Source organism: Ciconia boyciana, chromosome 5 (assembly GCF_034638445.1).
Source record: "Ciconia boyciana chromosome 5, ASM3463844v1, whole genome shotgun sequence".
NCBI lineage: Eukaryota > Metazoa > Chordata > Aves > Ciconiiformes > Ciconiidae > Ciconia > Ciconia boyciana.
Genome location: NC_132938.1, coordinates 65,321,783 through 65,335,423, shown reverse-complemented (window position 1 = coordinate 65,335,423; position 13,641 = coordinate 65,321,783). Strand labels below are relative to the sequence as shown.

At 38.8% G+C, this 13,641-nt stretch overlaps 1 protein-coding gene across 8 annotated transcripts in view; it reads right to left on the bottom strand.

The window, feature by feature from the left end:
- ARHGAP24 (Rho GTPase activating protein 24) overlaps window positions 1-13,641 on the bottom strand; it is a 222,579-nt gene that overhangs the window by 4,092 nt on the left and 204,846 nt on the right. For all 8 annotated transcript variants that reach the window (XM_072862988.1, XM_072862990.1, XM_072862995.1 and 5 more), the window contains 3 exons: window positions 5,989-6,121; window positions 3,675-3,748; window positions 2,824-2,945 (listed from right to left, as the gene is read on the bottom strand). In XM_072862988.1, coding sequence (XP_072719089.1) covers window positions 2,824-2,945; window positions 3,675-3,748; window positions 5,989-6,121 — 329 coding nt within the window. The remainder of the gene's footprint in view (window positions 1-2,823; window positions 2,946-3,674; window positions 3,749-5,988; window positions 6,122-13,641) is intronic.

Genomic DNA, 13,641 nt, shown 5'->3' with positions numbered 1-13,641 from the left:
CAAGGTAGTTATTATAACCACCCCATTTTTAAGCTCCTAGAGAGCTTTCAGAGGCATGCTGTGCTCTTCTAATCAATAATTTCCCACTGTGCAATATTGTTTCACATCAACTCCTTTGTAATGTTCTGGATCTTTATACCCCACCCTTTTAAAATACAAAATACAAGAGCCAATTCAATATGGGTACTTGAAAACATCTTTTTTGTGTTCTTGTTTGTTTGTTTGCTAAGGCAAAATCATACTTTAGAACTATGCAGCAGGAAAATTCACTTAGTTACTCCCATGGCACATTTAGCTGTATTCCTTCCAAGAACATTAGCTGTTATGTGCAGAATTTTACTACCAACATTGCACTGTACTCAGGCAACTCTTACCACTGCGTTTGACAAGAAAAAATTGCCCCATGATTGGAATTCTGGAAAGTCTCTCTTGAACCAAACAAAACCAACTCCTCATCCCCATTATACAGGTATGGTTACCCATAGCTGCATGTTTGAATTTGAATGATTGTGCAAGAAAAGCACTCTGTATCTTCCAAAAAGCAAAGACCAATTAAGAAGGGTGGCCATGAGCACTAACTGATGTACAGTCTTTGTTAAAAGTTCCTATACATTTAACTATGTGTAGCCCAATTGCAAATCAGCATTGTCTCATGTCAAATTTTAAAGTTATGCTTAAAGGGAAGTCATAAATCTGTTTAATCAAACCTGCTTCTCATTAGTTAAAAAATATATGTATTTCCCTCCAACGAGTGTAGTATCCATGCCATTTCCTACAGCAGCCACCATCATTTTAGTGCTAGGGCTGTTGATAAGCAGGCTGGAGAGTTGCTTTCAAGAAGTGGAAAAACTTATTATTTTCCCTTTCCACCCGGTTTAAAAAAAAAAAAACACACCACAAAAACTTTCTTGCTCAAACTTCAAAAAAACCAACCCAACCCACAAACTTTAGGCAGCAGCCAGTTCTGGAAAAACATAAACCTAGAAGATAGTATTTCATTTAGGAATGGCTAACTCCTTTCTCCCCATCCCAAATCTCCATTTGTCTCCCCTGCCCTAGGTGAGCTGAAGATACATGGTATCCCATCAGTTAATGTCATCCTGTGAGATACTGTTCTCATTGACTTCAGTGGTATAAATCAGCTCTGTGACATCTCTCTCCAATTCCAATCTATTGAACAATCTGAAGTACTTTTTGTACGATTTAATGCAAAAGCATGGAAAAAAAGGGACAGTTTGCTGCCTGACCAAGAGAAACATTCACAGCAGTTATCTACCAGGCTGTTAAGCTCTACAGAAGTGTGAGGGTAAGAGAAGCTACTGTTCCAGTCAGTCTGGCAGTTCTGTAGGTACAAACAAAGAGACAGGTTGAAAGTGAAGTTATAGGCAGCACGCACGCACGTACGCGCGTGCACACACACACACACACACAAAACATAACTCCTGTGAGAGACATGACAAGACAGTTGAAGAGGAAGGAAACAAAGCAGGAAAGACTCTTGTGTTTCTCTCTCAAAATACCATGGGGAGATGATGTAAGATGTGTAAACTAGGACTTCAATGACACAGTGAAGCTTATCTCTGCACTCCCATATCAGATAGTCACAGTGCATTTGAGATAGGTACGTACAGAAACCAGAGGGAAGCCACAAATGCAGATTTAAGGGTATTTGAAGCAGCACAGGTTTGATGATACTCATGCACAGTCATAATAAACATGCACGTAAATTGGACACCTGCTCTTGCAAACCCTTTTGATTCAAATGCATGATCAAACCATTCTCTGTGACAATGAGAATCCAGACATTAAAATGAAGACGATGATTAAAAACCCTTTCCACGTTAGAAGGTTTTCTAGCTTGTCTGAGCTACTGTTCAGACAGCTAAACCTGGGTATCCACTGCTTTCATATATGATTTGGAAATGCCATGTTTCTGTTCACGACAACATAGTCGTCGTGTTAAGAATTAAAAGGAAGAAGGAGGAAACATAAGACTTCAGAAAAAGAAGTAAATGAACAAAGTATATGGGGAATTGTTGTATCTGGGGAAGAGAAAAAGCATCAAACTTATGGAAAAAGAATAAATCCACACGCTCTCAAATAAATTATGAACCCTGCATTTTTGAGTTTTGGTAAAATTTTCAGTGCAGGGTCTGTGTACAGCCCTAATTTCTGAGAAAGTTAAGAAAATCCTACATATTAAGAAAAAAGTGTTTGGAGGGAGAAAAGGCATTGTGTAATTTATGGAGAATTAAAGTCACAAAGAGTAAGCCTAAGAGGAAGTTATAGGAGGAGATTGTCATGGCCATATTTTTGTCTTAATCAAAGCAAAATGCTACAGCTGGACATTACTGTAAATAACAGAATGCAGCTGACAATTTGATCACTGTTGTGTGTGCAAGGAGGCATGTAATACACCATTGCCTTGTGGGGGATTCTACATGGGTCACTGCAGTATGAACCTGTACTAACTTTTCCTCATCCTTAAGAACCCCAGGTAAAATATTAACTGCACTCCAACCACTCATGCTGAATAAGAACATGCCATGTTTGCAGCAAGTTTTGAGAGAAAAGGTACATTTTTAGTGAAGTTACCAGGGCAGCACAATCTCATGCGAAGTCTGTTTGCAATGCTGCACATTTCAGTTGCTTTTATAGTAACCTGCAAGATTTAACCCAGAAGTTCATTCAGGTTGAAGAATTCTGTGTCTATAAAACAGATATATGGAACTTACTGCACATACTACATGGACTGGTATGTACTGTTAATAAACCTAAAGATATTCCTTCTTTCTATTACAAGTTATGTAACAGTAATCTCACCCTCCATGATAGTCAGAGGATCTTCCACTTTGGGACGAAGGATGTTGGGGCCAAAAACGGTAGCCAGATTTTGCACACTCATTTTGTTTACACCTGAATAAGACTGGACTTCATCAAGGAATCTGTGGGGAAGAAAGAGGCCTTTAAGGAACATGTAAAAAGGAAATAAAAAAAAAAAGTCAAAGTATGTGATGGTTTCTTAACATAGTTCAAGTATTCCATTCCAAATCCTCATGGAACATCTTGAAAGCTCAAGGCTATTCTCCTCAATTTCTTCAGATTTTCTTCAAAATTATACATTGATAACAAAATTGGTCAACTACTTGGCTCATCAAATATCCTCAAAGAGCAAACTGTCAATTAAAAAAAAGTTTATATTTAAAAAAATTTTTTTTTAATGCTGGGAACTTTCTATAAGTTCACAAATTGCAACTGTGTAAGACATATTTTTTAAGATCTTAGATGTATCCACAAAACTATTCTATATACTACAAGACATAGACAGTTATCAAGGATTCCATGCTTCAGGAGTGCACAGCCAAGGCCAGTAACTGCAGTTAGAAATGAGAAAACCAGGGTCCTATAAAGAGGACAGAATATATTCGCTTCTACCTTCTTTCATTTCTTGCTGAGCGCGGCCTGCTTATGAAAGGAAAGTTGTAACTGTGCACCTTGATAGAGCAAATTAGTAATTAGTCATGCAGTAAACCTATATTTTTAGTGCATTCACTGCAGTTCACCAATCCTCTGACTGTAAGTAATGCTTTTCCTTCAGGGTACATACACAGATAGGTTTGTCTGTCAGCTCACAGTTATAAATACCATTGTGATATTCTTGCAAGAGCACTTACCTACAGATATATTTCAGCAGATTATAATTGACAGCTGGCAGGCTCTTCACTTGCTTCACCAGTTCTTTCAGCCCCTTTAAGTGGTTTAAGGAAAAAAAAAAGAGTGGGGAGGCACAGTTTCTTAGTATTTTACCAGAGATTCAAAAAAAATGTCAGCAATTCCAATTACAAGACAATAAACACATCACTGAAACTGCAGCGTTAAATGCTATATACAGGTTACCATCCAAAATGGCTTGTAGAACCCATTTTGGATGGGGAAAGATATATTTGGCTAACAAGGATTAGCTCTGGATAAAAATAAACAAGTAAATAAATAACTTCGTTTCATCCTGTCTTTCCCTTCTCTTTCACTCTTTTTTTTTGACCAGCAGCTCTGTTCCTCCTCCTGCTGATAACAAGGCTGAGGCTTCCAGGAACAGTTCTGGTTTGAACTAGTTGGCATTTTCATATGAGAAACTATTTGGGTATTTCACCCAGTTCTGGTCCATACTAGATTCAGACCAATAAAGAGTTATTTCAGTTTGTACCCACCCTGGGAATGGGACAAGCACAATATCACACACTAATTTCTGTGCCCTGTGGAAACAGACCCTGGCTACGCTCCTTACCAACCAGTGCCTTTAGACTCTTTCTCAGTATGGGGTTTTGGTACTTTGCCAACATCAGTGAGGTTTTGATTACAATATGTTATGAAAACAAATGCAAATCAAGATGGTAGTGCACAAGTTTGGTGGTTGTGGGCTAAGAAAGGAAACAACATGCACAGCTCTCTTCCTTAACAGTGACTGCACTTTTAACTTACGCACGGAGAGAGATCAACTGAAAATCTAGTTAGACAGCCTTAAAGCTGGACTGCTAAGACACCATAAAGAGGACTGAAGTGGCTTATCACCTATAGTGCTAATTTTTCACAAACTGCCAGCACCAACAGGCTGCTGTAATTTGAATCTTGCTTTCAAAATGAATTTAATAAAGTGCTTCGTGGCATAGTTGCAGAGGAACTACATAAATACACTCTGGACTAAGCCAATATAAAATGACTAAAAATTTAATCTGAAAATGAATATCACTGCAAGTATAAACTGCATGATGACTAACTGTGGAGCTGTCAGGTGGCTTTATATTGGAGCTATGAATGGTTAGAGACATATGCAACACGCACAAGCAAATAGCTGCAACTTCAGCTCTGAGGATGCCCTGCCATAACTTGTGCAAAGAGCAGCTCAAATTAAACCAGCTGAACAGCCCACTCCCACCTTTTGCAAGCAGCTGACAAAAATTTGCACCTTGTAGCAAGCTGTAAAGGACAGCGAAGAAACCAGTCTGATTTCAGTGGGTGTAAGAAATTATGACCATAGAAGACAGTTTGCCACAGATCTTTCTCCACCCTGCCATTCCATCAGATGGGAACAACTACCACCTCTGCTGTTGGTAGTCATCAACTGAAGGCTCAGAAAGGACATGGTCTCTCAGTTAGAAAAAAGGGGCTCCTACTCATGTCAATTAATTAGAAGATGAGGTAGGAGGAGTTCCAGTTCTTGCAGGATTTGAAATGTCAAAAAGGAATTAGAAATAACCACCTTAGAAAGTTAGGGTAGTAGATTGAAATCAACAGATTGAGCCTATTTGTATTTACTCTGAAAAGAAAATATCAGGGTTGACCTCATTACCCATAAGCACACAGAACAATGTAAAAAAAGCACTTAGTTCCTTATGTCTTCAGACTAATATATGGCCCATGCCACTGAAGGATCCATATTATCAGTCAGAACCTTTATTTTGCTCATCTGGGTTATGCTGTTTTAGAAGAGTCTGGAAGGTGGCCTGCTTCCAGTGGCCCGCTTCTGTCTTTTTGAGGCCTCCTGATTCAATGATAGGCAGTGAAATAGAGTCCATTGGCCTTCAATCAAGTCAGTAAAAGCTGGCATCCTGACGCTTAGAAGAAAATTACCCCTGATTTAATGGCAAGAGTTGGATGGCAACTACTAAGACCCTGCCTTTTACAGTTCAGAATGATAATCCACAAAAATATAAGTCTCTTCCATGCAAAATGAAAGCTATTGACCACAACAATGTTTACTTGAACTGGATTCAGTGACACGCAATAAATACAGCTAAGGTTATGCTATGTGCCTTTATTTAGGCTTCCAAATGACCTAGGTGGCAACAATTTTCATATAAAAGCAGCTTCAATTAATAGATGCATATCTTAAATTAAGATAGGTAATCAGCAGCTTCTCTCCTCCTCAAAACTGGAACAGGTTATAACGTGCCAGCCTTTCATTTCATCTTACTCAAGTTGCCAACTCACCATTTCTTCCTCCTTGCTGAGCATTTTGGCACAGGAAAGAAAATCTTCATATTTTGCATATGGTATGACTGGTTCTGGGAGTTCCCTTAGGTACAGCTTAAGCAGTGATGCCACTGTGTGCACATCTGTATTGCTGTTGGGTTGGAATACAAGAAGTCATTACTGGGAATCAGGATAATACTGTGAGATTGACAGGCTAAAAACTGCCACTTAATTTTTCCATTGCCACCCCAGATTTTACTCATCAGTAAATACTCAGCAGTATATACATTTATAGATCATATCTGTAATCTGTTTTGTTTTTTTTTTTTTCCTATAAAAAACATAGGATGCCTGCAAGCAACAGTCTGTCAACTCTGCTGATTTATTACTATAAATAATTACACATAAGGCCCTATTTGCAGGCACAGGTATTGAGAAGATCCTGGCTCTCATTGACAGGCATCTCACATCAGGCGTGCAAAATCCATCTTAACTGATGCTTTTCATTTTCACCCAAGCCAGAAACCAGGCATTATATTTACACAGTGGGGATTATTCTCCTACCAGAGATGGCCCTAGCTCCCAAAACATGCCCAGCATGTCTCAATTCCACTGTATCACCATCTCCTCTGGTATCAGTATTAAGTAAGCAAGTTTTAAAGGAGGCCATATATACCACAGGTGTTTAGTTGAAACTTCCCCATCTGAATTACAGTTCTTTCCCTGGCATGCATCTTTTTCCTATGGGCTCCCACAAAATGACTACTGTGCCTTTTAGCTGTACCATTACACCGAAAACCTGGATATACGTTACACACAGAACCGTAAATCCATGGGAAATTAGTTTTAGCTCTACCCTGTACTGAGTAAGCTAAGGCATTGCAAGCCACCAAACTTAGAAAATGTCTGAGTGCTAGCACAACAGGTAACATTATAGGGCTGACAGTCAAAGACCTGGTATGACATATGCTTTCTCATAATTACATTTGCAGAAACTTAAGGGTTTTTTTGGATACAGCTAGTAGGAGCCTAGGCTGTTTATCACGCATACTAAAAGTAAGAGGACAGGGAGAAAGATCAAAATCACAAGTTCAGAGTATGCAATAAAACTTGCTTAAGTATTTCTGTGGTCTGTAAAGTTACATCGTGTTAACTTAGGAGTACTTCTCTCAAAAGAAATAAATAGAAATAGATAAAAACTACAAGTTAGCATGAAGAAATCTCTCTTGCATTACTTCTGACTCCATCTCTGGGTTTAGCTACTGAGGCATTTATTCAAATCCTTACTGGAATGTTCTACATGCTTTCCCTGGTTCATATAGAGTTGTACTGCAAGCTGGTATCTTTCCCTCTGACTTCTGAAAAATAAAAAAAAACAGACACTAAATTATGCTAATTTCATTCATAAGAAATAGAAAATGCACAGACATTTCTACAATGTGCATTATTGTGTATTTTCTTTTTCTTTGAAGACTTCACACTTGGAACATTTTTTAAACTCACAGTCTCTTAAAGGGAACCACTGGTATTTGATGCACTTAAGCTTTGCTAGAGGTATGTTAATCATTATTTTGGAATGATCTGTTAAAACAATAATGGCTTTTACTAAGTTAAATCTTAACAAGAATGATGGGAACAACCTTAGATTAATGTGGTATGGTATGAGCAATCTAAGTTGAAACAGAAGAAGAGAAATGATAAAGCACTGTATATATTTAAATGTTAACCACCACGACCCTCCTTGAAATAAATTCCCAGAAAACATTTCTGTTTCAATCATGAATAATTCCCAGCCAAAATTCTAAAAAGCGTTTTCTAGAGAAACTCTATAAACAAAGCACTAACACAAATCCACATTTTTAAGGAAGGTTCAAATTCTAATCCCTTGATTGCAACCCTCTACTTGTAGACTGGCTTGGATCCAAAACCGTAATCCTGTGTTTACCCCGTCCCACTCTTCAGATGCATATATAACATATGTAAGGAACAGTACTATATGTGAAACTAGATATACTTGCACTATTTTATGAGATTTCAAATGGTAGCTCAGATTTGGCCCCTAACCTTTGCCTTCTACCTATCCCCAATCCAGATGCAAACTAAGTGAACTGAAGCTCTTCTTGACATCCTGGCTAACAAAACTCTTTACAGGCTGCACAACCCAAGGGCTTAAAACCCAGACCCAAATAATCTCTCAGGTAGTTGCTCACACGTCTTGTTGCCATTGGTGCTAATTTTTAGAGCACAACCATGGCACGCATGCCCAGGCAGTTGCCACTATTCAGCCTTATCCAAGAAGCAAATTTTACAGAGAGATCTTCAGTTTCCTAAGTTGTCGGTGCATCAGGAAAGCAAAAAGCAAATACAGAGGGAAAGACTTTTGCTAGTCAGACTCTGAAGGAGAGCAGCAGCCACAGAGAGCAGAGGTGAACGGGCGGCCTTAGGACAGTGCCTTACATTGCAGCATGAAAGGGAGCACAGGACATACATCTGCAGAGAATTTAACTCTGATTGCTCGGCATTGATGGTCTTTCTGAAGATTTTATTATTACTATTTTTACTATTTAAACAAGGAAACTCCCCAGGCCTTGCTGAAGAACTGAACCACATCTTTGCAGAGACTATTTGCATAAAACTAGGGAGGCCTTTCCAAAATACAAGATTCAAACAGGTTGAGTGAGAGAAATTACTGAAGAACAATTAAAAGTTGGCACAAAGGTCTCCCAGTGAGGGGATTAAGCAATATCACCTTCCCTTCTTTGTACTGCCAGGACCATGCTTCATGTAGTACATAAGAATAATTTTACACCAGTCCCTTGGCATGAAGTGGAATACTTGCTCCTTGAGGGCACAGCAGATGGAGGATAAAAAGGCTGAAGAAGGGGACAAAAGCCCTGAAAACTGATGCAATTTACAAACCTTCTCCTTTCAATGTGAAGTACTGATAGAATATCACTGTGAAGGGTCAGTTGAGTGCTAAAAACTGTGGCTCTACCAAGGAAGAACTGAGAGAGAAATGGGAAGGCAGGATGCCGAGGAGCAAGGAAACAATAAGAAGTCTTGTGTTCTCAAACTAACCTCCTGAAGTACATGCTGTATAGGAGTCTACAGAAAGGTGCTTTCTGAGCTGGGGTTAGAAACCCAGGGCCCAATTAGTAGATGGGGACACATTTGCAATTTTTAATTTATTTTTTTTTTAAATTGCTTCTGCTGACCGAATGCTAAGGCAATACCGCAGACTGCCACAAGATGGTGGGACTGCAAAATAAGATTTTGGAAAATTTGTTTTGTTACCTTTTTTCCCCCTAAACTGTACTGGAACACTGTTTAGGACTTAATCTATCTATACAGAAATTACCATACAGATTTTGGCCGCATAGACAAACATACATACATACACACACATACTGCCTGCAAAGCTCTTTAAGAATGGGATTTTAAAAATTCCATTTAGCAAGTTAGACCGAAGCTAGAAACTTTCTTCTTTCAATGTAAATATTGGTATAAAAATGTCCATATTTTTATAATAATGTAACTAAAGGAGTGTTTCATATAATCTGAGACCTGTTTAGACCTTGCAGTCTAGTACTATTTTTTTCCCCTTTTGTTTTAAAATACAGAGGAAAACTTAAAAATGGCAGACTCCCTTTTTAATCCATCTGTATTTTAGGTGTTTCAATCCAAAAATACCATTAAGCACATTTCAGCCACAGAGGACAGCTCTGAGTTTAAAAGGAGTGCTGAACTGCAAGCTCTCTTGAGGATCAGGAGCATTTATTTCCCCTTCCAGTCTGCAGTGTTCTATCCACAGTCTAAGTCAACCAACAGCATTAAATATATATCTGCCTTGAGGGCATTTGTGTAGTTTGTAAGACGTGGATCTTTCCAGTGCCTGTAGAGGACCTTTTCCTCCTGGACTTTTTCCAGCTACAACTGATCAGTTTAAGACAAGGCAGTATTTCTCCCTTCAAACCTGGCCTTGTGTACATTCTAGGACCATTACAGCTACAGAAACTTAATGATTATACCTATCTTGGTATTTCTTTTGCTATCTGACAATGTAATATCAAAGTGTTCCATGATTACACATTTATAATTAACATGATTAAAAGTATTCATTAACAAGTATTAAAATAGAGTATGTCAATTCCAGCAGAAAATCCTCTGTTATCTAAATTGGAACAACCGTCATTAATTGAGGCAGACTTTCTCCAAGTACACAATGAATAATTACAAGCTTGAAATGGGAATGACAAAGCACGAAGCAGAAAATTGAATGCAACACAAAAAGCATCAGCAAGCTGAGAAACAGTCTCTTTTGGCATGTTGTGCTGCAAAGTCTGAGAAAGATTACTTACCTCACTAAAACATTAATACTGCTTTACTGTTGATATGTTTCAAAAGGAGCATCCCCACTCCACCACTGTCCATGCAAAGGCACTACAAATGGAAGTGCACCACAGCCTCTCCTTAGTCATCAGACTATACATATTCAGAGCCCCATTAATCTGAACTTTGTCACCAGTATCCCTCATGGCATTGCTGATTTGACAGCACTTTCCTTTGTGATACCACAAACACTGTGGAAGTGACTGTCAGACCGATTACACCGCCTGGAGTTTTTCACCCTCTCTACCATAAACAAAAATTACTGAAGCCCAGCAGGTGACCAGAAATCCACGCATAACCCTCACACTTGGACAAGCAGACAGTGTGTTTAGAGAGCTGGAGTCAGTGCTTCAGAGCACAAAGTGAACAAGCTCCTCATAAACTCTAAGAGAGGAAATATTAACAGAACAAGGTCACATTACAAAAAGATTAATGCTGTGCCAAAAATAGCTCTAGATCATTATGACACACATAAACAGTTTGCATAAAGAACAAACAGTAGGGAACAACAAGCTGTGAGGCTATAATTCAATTTAGGAGTTCTGGTAATAAAATGAAGGAGAACAGTCCAGTTCAAACAGTTTGTGTGTCAGTACCTCCCGGAATTACTAGAATTACAGATCCACCATTTCAGATGTGTCACAGATCACAATCCTGGAAACAGTCTCCCTCACCAACATATCCTGGACCCACCACAACATTTGCTGACTGTGTCCCTGCTTAGCTGCATTCAGGTCTGTAGAGCAGCTCTCAAGACCAGTGTAGATGTTCTCCTGACATGGGAGGATGAGTTCCTAACTGGCTGCCCAGTGTGTACCTTTGCTGCCAGTCTGCAGACAGCTTAAGTGAGATACTAGAGCCCATGATAAACCAGTCATGAAACACTGAGTAAGCAATAGCAAGGGAATATTACAAATGTGCATAACTACATATAGAGTGAATCAGAGCATTGTTACTGCTGAGAAGCCAGTACCCAGAGGCTAGGAGGGCAAAGCCTGTGTTCAGTAATGTTACACTGAATCAAGAATGGTTCAACTGATTTTGGGAGTCAGGCTTTGGTCTAGAAATGCAAAGGTCAGGTCAAATGCATAACATAACTGGTTGAATGTCCTATGTGATTTTTGTTCCCCTGTGTAGGTATCTTCAAAGCATTACTCTCTATATCATTTTCCTATATAATGGATATCTAGTACAAGCCGTACTGTGCCTAATCTAGGTACCAGCTGAAATTTTGCCTACAACTTGTGAAACATATATGAAAGCATTTATCATTTTAAGCCCTGAGCTGTCTGTCCTCCTCTCCTTGCTGCCGCAAGAGCCTGGCTCTACTTTAAGTTAACACTGATCTCAATTCTTATTTTTCTGTTTAGACAGAGAAAAAAACCAAAGACGTATTCTGCTCCTTTGTCCTTGTGCTCATGATTTTTACAATCCATGCTGCCTTTCAGGAACCCATTCAGGGGAGTAAGTACTGCAAGGAATACTGAAAACTGACAGACTCTATTTCCAAGTTAGACATTCACTTCAGTAATTGTAACAGCAGCCAATTCATTCAGGTTAGAGAGCGATGCTTTAAAAGCAGCAGTGAAGACAGCAATTTAGGACAGACAAATTAAAAGACAAACTCAATGGAAGGATGTTAAAAATTACTTAGAAAGATATAGATCCTTAAAGAGAGACACAAGTGCTTTCAGGTAAGGTGGGCAGAAAGATGGGTTCCCATCAGGAAAAAAATCAACCAGCTCCAGTGAATACGCTGCTAAATTATTTTATCATTTGATAGGTTGCTCAGAAAGGCTGTTAAGTTTCTGCAAGATTTTGCAGGGATTGCAAGTATATATAAAACAAATAAACCACAAATAAACTACCTGTTCTTGTTTACTGGAAGAGAAAGCCACAAATCTTGCAACCCTAAGTAAGGATGCTTTGAAAAACATGCTCTCAGACTTTCCGCATAGTAACAAAATGTCATATTTTCTTAAAGGTGACCATGGCCATCTAAGAAGTAATTTGTCATTGGCAAGTGAAATACATGGCTGCCTTTTTTTTTTATTTTTAAACCACAGCTAACACGCCAACTCCACTTCTGAAACTGAAATTCATGCGAAGCAACTACAAATGTTTATTCACTGCCAATAACTAAAAGCACACTCTCCTACAGCAGGACACCAATTAAACTGATTTAATGACCCTTGCATCATGCTAGAAATGTGCCTCCTAACGTGTATTTAATTGCTAGACTAGGTCTTTAAGTTGTGCCATATGCAGAGGTTATTTCTGCTAGCTGGTTAGAAAGGGGCTGGAATTAGAAAGGACGTGGAAGTGGCTCCAGAGGCATAAATGATGAGCATATTGTGAGGATCAGGGAAGGAAGCCTGGAACAGGCAGAAACGAACAGGAATTTTCACAGGCCTAAGGCCATTTGTGTTTGGCAGGAACCAGCTTTCTAATAAAGACGTCATTTCACATAAAAATGTTTTGTTTAGGGATTACTGCACTTTCCCACTAGGAATGGAATAAAGCCCCTTCCTTGTGGGGAACTATCTGCTTCTAAACAAATAAATTCTTATGTACAGGCTTGTATTTGGAAAATAAAAGAACAATTTTCATAACCAGCGATTTCCAAGTCAATGTCTAGTTGCAGTCTGTACAGTGCCAGTGCAGACTGCAGCCTCACTGAGACAGGTCCAATTTCTTGCATTCACCAAAATTTTAAAACATCCTTTGTCTCTGGACAGAGAAGAGAAGAATTGTGCATGTGGTCCTTCTCACCTTGAGGATATTACATTAGTACCATCCTCGTCATCATCTTATTTTGCTTCAATAATCCCAGTGATTAAATGCACAGGAACATACCACTTCTACATTCTGGATTATTTGGCTCCAGTAAATAATAGTTAGTGTTTGCCAGCTATCACATACTGCCACATACATACGCTTTTCTCAGCTGACTGCAATGGTGACTAGACCAGTAAGTAATATTTTGTCCTATAATGTTCTGCATTCTTCTTTAGAGGAGCTCAGACCCATGAGAGAATGTAATAGAGATTTTGTTTTGCTAAATATGCATTTATGTGCTTTCCTTCTCTCTTGTGCATACATACAAATGCAGGCAAGTGAGCTATGTAACTTTAAACTCTTCTGAACTACTGGACTATATACATCAGTGAGTAGTTATGAAAATCCAAGCCACATACATTGATCAATCACATAAGTATTAATATTTGTTTCAGAGACATTTCAAATATTTTTTTCTCCCTAAGAAATCTTAACTCTCATGTC